Source organism: Phaethon aethereus, assembly GCF_964289735.1.
Source record: "Phaethon aethereus genome assembly, chromosome: 18".
Classification (NCBI taxonomy): Eukaryota; Metazoa; Chordata; class Aves; order Phaethontiformes; family Phaethontidae; genus Phaethon; species Phaethon aethereus.
Window position 1 is genome coordinate 6,002,078 of NC_138594.1, and position 13,448 is coordinate 6,015,525.

Genomic DNA, 13,448 nt, shown 5'->3' on the forward strand with positions numbered 1-13,448 from the left:
AAGGCTGGCGTGGAGGTGTTCCCGCACTCCTCGTCCCTGCCAAGGTGCTACCGGGAGCGATGCAATCGCAGAGCAACAATAATATATTCATTTCGCGAGCACCTTAACTCCGGATCCCTTTACAGCTGGGTCCTGCCACGAGAAGGGAGAGCAAATTCTCATGGTTAAAAAAGTCCCCGTGGGACAGACCATGGTCTCTTTTGGGTGGCAGAGAGGTGCTTGCGGGTGGGGGTGCCTCACACTCCCCTCTCGCCCCGACTCTCCGTGCAGCCCAAGGATCAGAGGGAAGCGAGAGTCCGTCCTTCACAACACGACCGCCTGCAAAATGAGGGAGTGCCGGGGGGAGAGCCGAGGCAGAGCTCGGCGCAGCCAGCGGTTGGGATAACTTTGACTCGGCGCTTTGGATTCTGAATTTCCTCTGAGCTGTTTACAAGGGCTGAAAAAAAAAACCTTCCAGCCCTACCTCCCCCCGCCGGCCCCGTCCTGATGTTGCCCAGAACATCTCCCTCATCCCTCCCTTTCGGGGAGGAAAAAAAAGGGAAAGAGGGAGGAGTGGGAGAGAGGAGGAGAGAGGGAGAAAGTGAGCTCACGTTCACACATTGGTAAAGAGGCTGGTCTCGCAATGCCTTTGAATATTTTACTTTTAGGCAGTTCCTCATCAGTCAGCCACACACATCCGAGCCGAGCTGAAGCTAACTACAGCCATGGACAGCACTAGGAGATCTGAAATCTAATCGCATGCATCATACCTCCGGGATATTTTTTTAAATTACATATATAAACACGCCGACAGGCAGCCGCGCTCGCACACACACATATACATCCACACGTCGGCAGAGCCGCCAGCACCCGCACGGCCGCTGAGCAAACACCTTGTCTCTTCTCGCAGGATATACCCGCTCACACACATCTCTCTTTATCTCCTCCTGGCTTCCCGGAGGATCGTGCTGGCTGTTTTTCATGGAGAAAGTCCAGGGAGAAATGGAGATTGAGAGATGGGAAAGAAGTGAAGAGATTTCAGACGCAGAAAAAAAGGTTATTCAAGAGACATGGAGCAGAGTATATGCAAACTGCGAGGACGTTGGGGTCTCCATACTCATCAGGTATTTAAAAAACAAACAAAAAAAAGGAAGCAGCGAATCCAACTAAATCTCTTTATAGCTGAGAAAGAGGCAGAACAATATATATAACTGAACTGAAATGAATGACAGCGAGTGGGGAGCTGGCTGGGTGTATCTGCTGGCTGGGAGCAGGGAGGGTTTCACAGCACTCCTCTGATTTCCACACCTTTGAGCCGGGTGGCGGCGGGGGGGAGCGGGGGGAGCCTCGCCGGGGACTTTGGGGGAAGCTGCTTCCCTCGCAAAGGTCACCTTAGCCCGCGGACGGAGCCGGGGGGGCGGCGGAGGAGGAAGGAGAGCGGCGCCGGGCTTGAGTGGGTTGGGGGTATTTTATTTTTTTTAACACCCCCCCCCCCGTTAGCTGCGTGCGGATGGCGTCGGTACGTAGCAGGCTGGCGGGTGAAATAATGCAAGTTGGGAGCCAAGATAAAACCCAAGCAGGTGTGTCTCCGAGGGCACCATCTGTCCCTCCGGCGGCCGCGTCGGCGGGAAGGAGAGCGCTGAAGTTGGCACGGAATGGGGGGGTGGGGGGCGCGGGCGGGAGAGAGGGGCAGCGGGGCGGGACAGGGGCCCAGCCGCCCCGGGAGCGGGGTGCGGAGCGTCGCCCGACGCCGTGGGGTGGCGCGGCAGAGACGGGCAGCTCGCAAGCCCCGTGGCCGCGCCTGAAACGGGGGAGATGCTCTTGAGGCGGGGAACGGAGGCAGGTGGGTTTTCTTGTGTTGTCCGGGGGTGCGACCCTTGCCCCGGGAAAGTGCTGAGTGGGAACCCCCTGGGGTCCCGCGGATGCCGGGAGTTTGGGGTATCGGTGGGGTGCAGCACCAGCAGGCCGTTTCCCTTATTTAAGAGGGGAGAGGAGGACGGGCAGGGCGAGGAGAGGGGCAGGCGAGGTGCCCGCCCTGACCTGTTGACAAACGGCGAAGGTGCTCTCCGGAGAGACGAAGCTCCCACCACCCATCCCGGGGACCGGCAGCGCAGGGAGCTCCTGCTCAGGCTCCCGCCGGGACCCCATCCCAGGCACCCCCGGCGGGAGGCTGGCTTGAGTCCTTCCCATTTTGCTCCTGCAGCAGGGGACCGTGGGCGCCCGGAGAAACCCTTGGATGGACGTACTGTTTATTAATAATCACCCAAAAGTTTTCCAAGAGGCTGAGAGCTAATGCCGCGAGCCCGCGGGATCTGCAGAGAGCAGAGGCTCCCCAGGCGTGCCGGTGAGCGGAGCTGCTTCCCCTCCAGGCTCGCTGCCAGCACTGCAACGGGATTTTCCTAGCAAGACCCCTCCGCAGAGAATCCAAAATGACATTTGAGTCCCCTCTCTGCCTCTTTCTCAAGCGTCTCCTTCTCTCAGACCCAGCTGACAGCTGAGCCCGTTCCCCACGGCCCCCCGCTCCGTGTAGCCCACCGGGGTGGTCTGGAGGTGCGACAGCCCCGCGGCTGGGGACACCAAACCCACCCGGGCTGGCTTTGAAGCCCGCACATGGCAGAGGTCTGGGGCATGCAAAATTCCCCTTATCCCCATCCCATGAGCTTCGGCACGGGGCTTGGCCAGCAGCCGCGCACGGCCAGCTCCTTGCCTGGCACCCAGATCATGCCACGGCCCCGTCCACAAGCGCAGCCGGCTGCCCCCCTGCCCACGGGCACAGGGAGGGTGGCCGGGTGCCCGCGTCCGGCACCGAGGGACTTGTGGCAATGCCATGGGGGATTCACCCGGGGCAGCACACCGCTGTCGGTGTCCCTGTGTGCAGCCGTGGGGCTCGGAGCAGGGCTGGGGACGAGGGGCCGCGAGGTGCGGCGGTGGGGCTGAGCTCTGGTCCCAACTCAAACTTTCCCAGAAGAAGTTTCTGGTCCAGTTGTTGGGTTTTTTTCCCAGGGAGAGTTGTGGCACCACGGTGAGGGGTTTCCCCTCAGGGCAGGACTGAGCTGGCTCCTACGGTGAACCCCGGCTCCTTGGGAGCCTTCACATGCTTGGCCATGGCACATGCCTTGGGACGTCCCAGCTAAACCCACCACCCGCTCCCTCAGCCAGAACTTCCCTGGGATGCTTAAAGCGAGGTCTGGGCTTTCGGTGCGCGTCCCCAGGGGTGGTGGTGTAATCTGGGAGAGCTACCGTCCCCTCCAGCAGCACCAGCTGGAGCGGCACACCTGCCTGCATCACCGTGCCACGGCTCCGGCGGCCGAGCTGCCCCTCCGGCAGCAAACCCCGTCCCCAAAGAGGGCTTCGTGCTGCTGCCCCGAGCCCCGCCGCGCCTGCCAGCTCCCACGAGCTCAACCCGAGCTCCCTGGGGAAGCACCCGCCCGGTGAAAGCCGGGTAGCCCTGGCTGGGGTTGGGAGCACCGGCGGCCGCGGTGCTCCCGGCTGAGTTTCCCAGCTGGCATCAGCCGCCGGCAGAAGTGGGTCATGCGTGGAGGCCGCCGGGAGCCCGGGCACTGCGGGCGGGCGGCAGCCTCTTCCCAAGATATGATTCAGCAGCTCCAGAGGTTGGGGCTGGGGAGGGGGCGGCGGGCGGCCGCCGGTGCGGTGCGAGCTGACCTGCCCGGCACGCTTTTGGGTGCGTGCACATGCAGAGTGTCGGGAGCTGAGAGCTGCCCCGACCAGCCTCCGTGCTGTACCCGTGCAGGGCTGGTGCTGCCCACCGCCTCGTGAGGGAAACTGAGGCAGAAAGTGATGTGCACGAGGGTGGCCAGGGAGAGGGGAGGGGGATGCACGGCTGTGGGTCCCCCTTGGGTGCAGCCCAGCTGTGCAGACCAGTAAAAGCAGGCAAATCTCTTAGCAGCCACCTTTCTGTTTTGGGGGGTTGCAACCGGGGTGTTGCCTGTGTCTGGCGGCAGAGGGTCTCTCCATGCTTTCCTCTCCATCCCTTTGGAGCTGCTGAGGATCGGGAATGACTTTTTCCCATGAGGGAAGGGCTGGGGGTTTGCAGCACCTCTGGACATAAAGGATCGAAATGAATCTGGGGCCTGATCCTGTGCCTCAACAGCGGAGGCAGGGAGGCAGCGATGCCCACCCAAAAGGCAGCGATGGGGAGGGCTGCAGTGCCGGCGTCCGGCAGGAACCCCGTCCGGCTCCCTCTGCCCCTCCTTCAGCCCCTGCCCAGCAGCCTCCTCCTCCGCCCCCAGCCTTTCCATGCTTTGCAGGTGGGGAAACTGAGGCACAGAGCTGGACATCAGGTTCGCAGCCCTCGTGGCTGCTGCTAGTGCTTGAAACCACAGCAAACCCCTGCGGTCCTGCCAGCAGCACGGCGGGGTCCTGATCTCGCAGGGCCTCTGGGGTCCCAGGGGACATAAACACAAATAATGGGGACGTCTGGCCGAGCAGCCACCAGACCATGGGAATCTGCACTGTGTGGTTAAAACTACGTCGCTAATTGACAATTTCCTCGGTGGGGGAGCCTCGCGCCGGAGGAAGCACAGTCTCCTCGCCACGCTCATCTTCCTCCTCGGGAGCTCGGGGGCCTCTTGCAGGCTCCATCTCGCAGCTGCCACCTTAACCCTTGCTGGGGCCGGGGCCGGGGCCGGGGCCTCGACCTGCGCGTTTGGGGCTGTGCGTATCGGCTGGCTCGCTCCAAGTGGGCACGGCGGCCAGCACGGCTGGGAGCCCGGGGCTGCAGCATGCCCGTAGCCTCCCCGCGCCTCCGGGCTTGTTGCTGTGCCTCAGTTTCCCCATCTGGAATTTAGGAATCAGTCCTTTTTGAGAAGCACCCCTCACCAGAGAGCCGACCGCAGGGGAGCCCAGGCGTGCGAGGGGAGCAGGGCAGCCTTCAGCAGCGCTGGCATCGGCATTAGCCCTCGCTGTGCGGCGCAGGGGCCCTTCGAGCGTGCGGCCGCGCTCCCCAAGCGTCCCCCTCTCTCTAACGCCCTCGCCATGGTTTCTTGCCAACACCCCACGCTCCGAGACTGTGCCGGGGAATACAACCCCCCGGGTGGCTCAGCCCTCCCGCTGCCCACCCTCCGTGGCACGGCAGGGGCTGAGAGCACCCAGAGAGCGGGGGTGAGCGTCGGCGGGGGCTCGGCACCCTCGCTCCTTTGCAGACCCCCACGAAGCCCGGGATATGCCAGGGCTAAAAACACAGCCCGTCCTGACCGACACACGCGTCCGCTCCCACACCCACACACACGTACCGCGGTCACAGATGTGGGACCACAAAACTGCAGAGATCCCATCGGGGATAAAACCCAGGGATAGTTTCTATTAGCTCCCAGGCAAATCCGCACCAAGCGCTAACGCCGTGCCAAGCGCAAGCAACGCAACCTGCCACAGGCGCCGCAGGCTGCGCCGCACCCACGGGGTTTCTCCGTCACTGTTCCCTCCATCCCCAGACCCATCAGCTTTCCAAATTTCCAAAACTGTTACCTTCTCCATCACTCCCGATGTGCTCTTTCCCTCTCAGGAGGTGTGGGAGGGGAAGCGAAAGGATTGCCAATGCAGAATCAGGCCCACAGATTTCAACAGCTGCTTATGTCTGAGCTACGCACCTGGATTCAGAGAGTTTGCAAAGAGCTTTGAAATATAAAAGCAGTCCTTGGATGCCAGACATTATTGTAAGTTTTAGGTTAAAATAGCAAAAAGCCTGAGTGGTGAGTCTGGCAATGGAGAACCCCCTTTTTTTTTCACATGAATCTAAAAAAGTAGGTTGAAACCACCCAAAAATGGCATTTAAAGAAATTATTTGCAGCTTCCCCCAAAGCCAACGTGTTTTGTGGAGGTGTCCGTAGGAAAGGGGTCTGTTCCCGGCTGCTGACAGGTAGATTTCAGAGCAAAGCAGCTCAGAGAGATCCCATCGCTGCAGCATCTCGCTTTGAAAAGGGCTCAGTGAAAAGGTTGTCCTTCTGCGCGGCGACGGCCCCGTCCCGCGGCTTGCCACACGCTTGCGAATCGTTGTGGTCGAGCTGGCGAGAAGTTTTTCTGGAGGGGAGAGCCCGAGAGCAGCAGGACTCTGCTCCGCTGACGAGGACGCGCACGAGGAACGTTTCCCGAAACAACAGCCCCCTCCACGCGCGACGAAGGGGGCGAGGGGGGGTTTAATGAGCTCTGTCTAGAAACAGCCCCTTTTCGTACGGCTGCGTTTGCTCGCTGATCGCGGCACCTGGAACCTGCTCTTCTGGCTGCTTCGCGGCCAAGGCGGCTGCACGGGGATCCCTGCGGCACATCCCGCACCAGCCGCGGCCTCGGGGCTGCCAGCAGCTCTCGGGGTGACCCGAGAAGAGCCTTTCGCATGTCCCCTGCCCCGGGGCGGCCCGTGCATCGCTGGTGGGCCACGGGGGGCTAGCGAGATCCCACCTGACGCCCCGAGAGCTGCAAGGACGTCCCCGGCCGAGGGAAGCAAAGGCACGGGGGTGTCAAACACTGTCCCCGGGTGGTTTCCCTGGCTGCGGCTGAGGACATGCTGGATGTGTTGGTACCAGCCCCGAAAATCCCTCCCCCGGAGCGGGGGGCAAGGGCCAAGTCTTCACCCTGCTAACCGGCTCCGGTAACGAGGCCGCGGCGGCGGAGCGGGGCTGTACCCCCGGACGCGGCTCGGCGAGCGCCCGTCTGCGGAGCCGCAGCGGCGCTGAGGGCAGGGAAACGTGAGGACAGCCCTCGCCGGGCTGGCAGGCGCTGAGCGCGGCTGGAGAGCGGGAAGTGCTGGCTGGCTGGAGCCCAGCGCCGGGGGCCAGCGGCCGGCGGAGCCGATGGTAACGCCGCGCTGGGGCTGCTGGAAATCGGCCCGGGAGTGCGGGAGAGGAGAGGCGCTGGCGGACGCCAGCAAAAATCTGGTTCGCGATTTTGCTGGACGGATGGTGGGTCCTGGCACAGGGACCACGTCCCTGCGAATCTGGGTTACCCCTTCTCCACCTGGCTGGGGGTTGTCTTCCACCTCCAAACCTCCCCGCTGTCGCTGGGGGTCGGGGACACGCAGCCGGGCTCCAGCAAACTCCATCCCCGCCGGGCGTCTGCCTCGGGGGCAAGAGTCACGTTTTAGCATCGTCTCCTCATACCCATGGGCCCTGCCGGGCCACGCCGGCGCTGCTCGGCAGAGTAGGAAGGGTGCTGGGTGCGAGGGGGGATGCTGGTGGTGGAGTGGGGTGGAGAGGGCCGACGTGGCCGTCCCTGCATGCTGCTCGCGCCCAGCAGGCAGGGACGCAGGCAGGGACAGCGGTTTGGCAGCGGAGAAGGGCAGGGACACACATGTGGAGGCTGAGGATGATGCTGTAGATGAAGGCACTGAGCGAAGGGGATTGCAAGGGCCGTAGGAAACCGGAGGCGTGTGGGAAAGCCACTTTGGCACTGCTAATTCATTCATCTGATGAAAACTGTCCTTAGCCCTTCATCTATGCAGCCAAGAGGCTTTGGGCTGAATCCACATACGTGGTAGGGGAAGACAACAGCAAAGAGGCCTTGGAGGGGCGAGTTGTGCACACACGAGCGAGCAGGACGTGCCCTCTGGGTTGCTAGCTCATGCCCAAATGTATTTGGCTGCATCTTTGCTGCTGGGTCCTCTCCCAGCCTGACTGGGGTGTCCTGGTGCCTCTGCCCTGGGGCTCTGCAGTGCCCGGGGCGTTATGGCCTCCGAGCACGGCTCAGCGTTGTGCTGGACCCTGCTCCCGAGATTTGCAGTGGGACGTGGGCTTCGCCTGGAGGAAGGCCAGCTACACCTCTTCTCCCTCAGCTGTAGAAGTTGAATTTAGCATCAGTGTGTGGACCAGGGGCTTGGCCCTTTTCCCTCCAGCCCTCCCGTGCCGGAGCTGGAGATGCTGCCCACCGCCGCCTCCACCGACCCGTGAGCCCTCGGAGAGAGGACGTGGGCAAAGCTGCGCTGCGGGGGCCAGCAGGCACCGTCCTCTTCTCACTCCAGTTAGATTTGCCTTTTTCTCTCTTGCTGGGCGGTGGCATTGGCATGGCCGAGACCTTTCTCACCTTGGGCTGGGAGCTGTAAACACAGGCAGCACCCAGCACCCCTGCCCCAGCCTGAAAACAGGATGATAGACTACAGGTGGCTGGGAGGAGCAGGGGGAACGTGCAGGCGAAGCGGTGAGACAGCCCTCAGCATAATAAATAGCAGCACCACACACCACCTGCCTACCCATTATCAGCTGCTTTGTAGGCACCCGAGCAGAAAGGAGCGAGAAGGAGAGGTTTGAAAAGGGATGCGGAGAGACTCCAGGCTGCGTTAGAGAGAGTTTCTCCCACGTAGAGGGATGAGGCGAGAGAAAACGTGAAAGCATCGGTAGAAAAATCTGGGGAGGGGAAGAAAAAAGTCTACCAGTGCTGGCTGGGGGTTCAGCTGAAGCCCCCCCAGCAGCTTCGGGGCTCGCTAATACTTTTTCCCTGCAGTTTGCAAATGGGGTAAGTGAAGCGTCAAGTATTTAGGTGCTCAGGGGGACCAAGTGAGCAGCTTCCTTCCTCTTCCCAGCTGGGAAAAGAAGGAGATGGCTGGGTTTGAAGGCTTCCTCCATGTGGGGTTTGCTCTGCAGGGTCTGGGGAGAGGGGGGAAGACAGGGGAGATTTTGTTCTCCTGAACAAAAAAACAGGTTCCCAGTGACTGCAGTGGTTTTGCACCTTAATTATTTCCTTTGGCTCTGCTGCTGGGAATGGTTGTGTCCTTAAAGTTGTTAAAAGGGCAAAAGAGAGAGGAAAAGCAATCCTGACATCCTGTCCGTTGGGTCCAGATGTAGCTTGCAGAGTACAAATTAGTGGGTGCAGAATGGAATCACTTAAAAAGAAATCTAATGAGATCGGTATGCAGGCATCTGGTTTTTATCAATCATCATTTTGTGTGATATGCAATGGTAAATATTGTCTTTCTAATGACCCCAATGAAGAAAAAGAGCCCAAAATGCACACACATGCATAATGACCCAACAAAATTCCAGAGCCTGAGATGTTTGAATTCTTGAAAAATGTTCTGTAGATGGAAAAGCCCCGACTGACACCTCTGCTAATTCGCTATTGTTTGAGTTACTTCTTCCTTCCCCCCCGCCCCTTTCCTCTGGTTATATTTAACCTTTGTGTTAAATTAATCTTCTCTGTTTATTAACAAGAACCACTGAGCGAGCCTCCTTCCCTCTTTTTCTTGGTTCGACAACTCAAATATTTGCTCCAGGCCAGAAGTTCTTGCCGCGGGCGCCTGCCTTTCTCCAGCCCGGCACAGAGGCACTGGCCAAGGAGAGATGGCTGCGGCTCTCTGCCCGGCCATGGATTCGCTTTTCACCATCAAGGGAAGGTGGTTTGGGCTCCCCTGTTTGGGTTCTCCGTCGATGAAAGCGAGCGCTCGGGGTCGGGCACGTGAGCCGGGGGTCTGCGGGTTTTTTGTCCCTCTCCTGCGCTCGGCTCCCGCGGGGGCGTCGCCATGAGGGTCTGCGGAGTGGGGGGGAAAGGGGGAAGACCGGTTGCTTGGATCCTTTGCTGGCCTGGTCTCAGCCAGCTTAGGGGTTTTTGGCGTTTGATCAATCTTTGCTCCTGGCGTAGCGGGCTGGAAGGGGCAGGGAGGTGGAGGTGATGGCGTGGGAGAGGCACGAAGCCTCTGCTCCCGAAGGGCATCGGCCCCAGCGGCTCCTCGCAGCCCTTCCCTTGGCGGGGGATGCCGCCATTCCGGGGGATGTGGGGGTCGGCCCCCCCCCTTGCCATACCCCTTCTGCGGAAAGGGCCTGGCCCAGGCCAGGTTTGGGGGTCTTCACGACATCGTGCCCTGGAGCTGAGGTCAAATAGGGTTTCTGGGGTGACTTCCGAGGGTTTGGGGTGCGGGGGCTTAGGCGCGCCTTGACCGGCTGGCAGCCTCCATCCTTGCGTCGGGGTAGCCTGTGGGCAGCAGGCCCCCGCTCCAGCAGCACCCCCGTGCCCGGGGGGTGCCCGCCAGAGCCGGAGGGCGAGGGGGGAAAGATCCGCTAGCAGGGATGGCGAAACCCTCGGGGCCGGCCTCGGTGGGTGCTCGCTGTCGATAGCTGGGGGGCTGGAGCTGCGGGCTCGGGGGCTGCAGCAGCTTGCGCAGAGGTGGGGAGGGATGGGACGGGGGGAGAAGGGTGCTGGGGCGGCTGGAAAAAATGGTCCCACTGAAACCCAGAGGAACATTTGTCCTTCAGTTGGGAAACGCTCAGGGCAGGAGCCTTGAAGCCTGGGAACGGTGCTACCCGCGTGGCTCTGGCCAGGGGACCGGTGTCCACCCCCGCCACCTCTCTGAGGGGCTCCGAGCTGAAGGGTACGGCCCGAGCACCTCTGTGGCGACGGGGGCTGGAGGCGGCCGGGACTGGGAATGGTTTCTCCCAACAGGGACCAGATGTGTCAGGAGGAGCTTTGCCGGGTGGGGGGGCGAGGCTGCACAACAAGAGGAGTTTTGTCATGGGTCCCCTCCGGGTTTTAAAAGCAACACCTCTTCTCCCCCTTCCACCTTCCTTCCTCCCCCACCCTTCCCGCTGCACACTCTTCACACCCCCGAAACCTATTCTGGGCCGCCTGATGAGTCCCAGATGCCTCGGGGAAGCGACAGAAGCGGCGGCGCGCTCCAGGCGCTGCTTCGCGCCGCTCCCTTGGCAATGCCCCCGAGCTTTCGCAAGCCGAGGGAGCGGGGGAAGGAAAGACGGGAGAAAAGGAGGATAACAAAGTGGTAAACCAGCCTGGTCCTCGATATCGCGGTTATTCCTGGAGCGATGAGCGGGGAAGAGGATCCCACCTGGATCTGGAGAGAGGCAGCGATGGTTGGGAAAAGGGGTGGGATGGGTTCACGCGGTTTGGGACGGTGCCTGGGGCGAGGAGGACGCAGCCTGCCTGGAGCCGGGCGTGCCGGGGGAATGTCCCCGGGAGCCGTCTGCCACCTCCTGAGCATCCTTCACCGGCCCAGGAGCAGGGACCTGGGTGAGAGCGGGGAGCAAATGCTGATGTGGTTCTCTCCCGTGTAAACCGAGTGGAAGGGGGTGGTTAACGTGACTCGAGCGTCAGCCCCGGCTGCCGAGAGTGACTGGCTGCAATGCTGGCATCAGTGGCCCCAGCCCCGCGCGCTGTCACCTTCTGCCCTTCAAACCCCCCCCCTCCCTCCAACTCGCCGGGGAGCTCAGCGCATCAGCTGCAACCACAGCTTCACGTGCCTCAGCTGCACTTCACTGGGCTGGATTCAATCCTGCAGAAAAGAGGGTCCTCAGCCCCTCGGGGGGGCCGGCTGGGTGCTTGGGGCGTCCTCGTGCTGGGGGAAATGGCTCCTGGCATAGACGAGCGGTGACGTGAGCTCAGGGACTTGCTGGGGGCTCTGGTGGGGCTGACCTGTGTCAGGTGCCCCCCAAGGGGGGGGTATCCTGGGCAGGGGGAGCCTGTTTTGGGTGGCGATGCAGGAGTACAGCCCGCGGGGCCAGCAAACCACTGTGGGACTGGGGAAGCGGGGCAGGGAGGGGCTGGCTGGGTTAAAGAGAGGTTTTCATGCTCGACTCCTCCGCTCTGAGATAGGACATAGTGTTGTGATGTGTGTGGGCACGTATACGGCATCTGGCACGCCTGGGCGCAGTTTCTGGGTATCAAGAGCTCTGTGTTGCCTCTGCTTTCTAGACGAACATCCAGCTGTGATGGCCTTGTAGCAGATAGGCAAGGTTGCTGAGAAGGGCTTTAACCTGATTTTTTAGGCAGCTGAATGCCCCGGCTCCTGGGGAATTCAAAGAGAAAAGCAGTTCCGGCTGTGTTGGATGTAAGGGGGTGGTTTCCAGCAGCTCCACCACTCCCTGCTTTGCTTTAATATCTCAGCCTGCTCTCACCCTTCTGATGGTGTTTTGTGTCTATTCTTTCCTGCAGGTTTTTTGTCAACTTCCCCTCGGCCAAGCAGTACTTCAGCCAGTTCAAGCACATGGAGGACCCGCTGGAGATGGAGAGGAGCTTGCAGCTGCGTAAGCATGCTCGGCGGGTCATGGGTGCCATTAACACTGTGGTGGAGAACCTCAACGACTCCGAAAAGGTCTCCTCTGTTCTGGCTCTGGTGGGCAAGGCCCATGCCCTCAAGCACAAAGTGGAGCCCGTCTACTTTAAGGTAAAGGATGGGAGCAAAAAAAAAAAAATATCCCTGGGATACTTTAGAAATGAGGAAGAGGGCAGGAGAGAGGGAGCCGTGGCGAGCTGGTGCTGCCTGTCCTTGCCCGGAGGAGGTTGGCTGGTCGTGGGTGTTGCTCCCCACGTGACCGCAGTGTCCCACTGCGAGGATGTCCCACGCAGACCACCCTTCCCAAATGCAGCCAGCGCTGGAGCATCGAAATACCTTGCCCTGCCCAGGGAAACCCTCCTGCCTGTAGCCCCTCTGGCATGGTTGTGGCTCTATGTTCCTTCTTTTGAAATCAAGCCTGATGGAAGGGACTAAATAATTTGAGGTGCCCAAATTAGGGAGATGCTTGAACCTGCCAGCAGCAGCCCATCGTGCCAGGGTCTCAGCCTCCCCCCTGCCTGGGCAGGCTGGTTACCTGCCCCGTCTGTTCCCTGGGGTGTCGACAGACCTCCCAAAGGTCGGTCTGTCTTGCAGAGGGTTGTCATTCCCAGAGCTCAACAGGAGGATCGAATTATTTTCGTAGGAAAAAAGCTAAATTTGCTCTTAGCTGCTCCCTGGAGAATTATTAACCCTTTGCTGTCCGCCTCCCTCCAGAAACTCACTGGCGTCATGCTGGAGGTCATTGCTGAAGAATACGCCAACGACTTCACCCCGGAGGTGCACGGCGCCTGGACCAAGATGAAGACCCTCATCTACACCCACGTGACGGCGGCGTACAAGGAGGTGGGCTGGGCGCAGTACCCCACCGCCACCCTGTGAGCGGCCAGCGGGGCCGGGCGAGGGGCGGGGAGGGCTTCGCTCACCCCAGGACTTCACTCTGGTCTCTTCTCAAGATCTTCGCTCAGTCTGGGGAGCCCGGTAGGGCCAGCTCTGTTAGCTGCCAAGTCACAATTTGATCTCCATGGGGTTTAAAACCAAACAACATAAGCCAAACAAATAGAATCAGGAAGGGTGTGGGTGGGTCGGGGTGAAGCAGTTGCAGGGGACACTGGAAGGGGATGCAGAGCGTGAGGGGAGAGCGCTGCTTGTTGGCTCCATCTTACCGTCCCGGCCTGTCCATCACCACCTCCCAAATCCTGCACCTCGCTTGCACCATCTCAAAGTCCCTTGCACAAGCTCTGCTTCGCAGCAGTGACGTGCAGCCCCGTTTGCTGACGAACGACACGACCCTCATTTTCCACGCAAAGCCCCTGGGTAAACCTGGCTCCTTGCTTTTGGGGACGTCATGCTTATGGGGACCGCCGGCTGCCCGGCTGGCACCGAAAACGCTTTGCTTTGCACTTTCTTCGTTCACCCGATGGGCTGAAGGCTGCGGCCAGAGCTGCTCTTGGCTGCCCATCACCCTGCC

General features: G+C 60.8%; 1 protein-coding gene across 1 annotated transcript; it reads left to right on the forward strand.

Annotated features, from left to right (window-relative positions):
* The first annotated feature begins 631 nt into the window (after positions 1–631).
* Positions 632–13,144, forward strand: CYGB (cytoglobin). Its single transcript, XM_082008036.1, has 3 exons — positions 632–1,103; positions 11,860–12,091; positions 12,695–13,144. The coding sequence occupies exons 1-3, from the start codon at positions 961–963 to the stop codon at positions 12,857–12,859; spliced, it is 540 nt and encodes a 179-aa protein (XP_081864162.1). The 5' UTR covers positions 632–960; the 3' UTR covers positions 12,860–13,144.
* Positions 13,145–13,448: the final 304 nt, after the last annotated feature.

Coding starts and splice junctions, on each gene's coding strand:
- CYGB (XM_082008036.1), top strand. CDS start 961: ATGGAGAAAGTCCAGGGAGAAATGGAGATTGAGAGATGGGAAAGAAGT. Junction 1,104..11,859: donor GGGGTCTCCATACTCATCAG/GTATTTAAAAAA, acceptor TCTTTCCTGCAG/GTTTTTTGTCAACTTCCCCT. Junction 12,092..12,694: donor TGGAGCCCGTCTACTTTAAG/GTAAAGGATGGG, acceptor GCCTCCCTCCAG/AAACTCACTGGCGTCATGCT.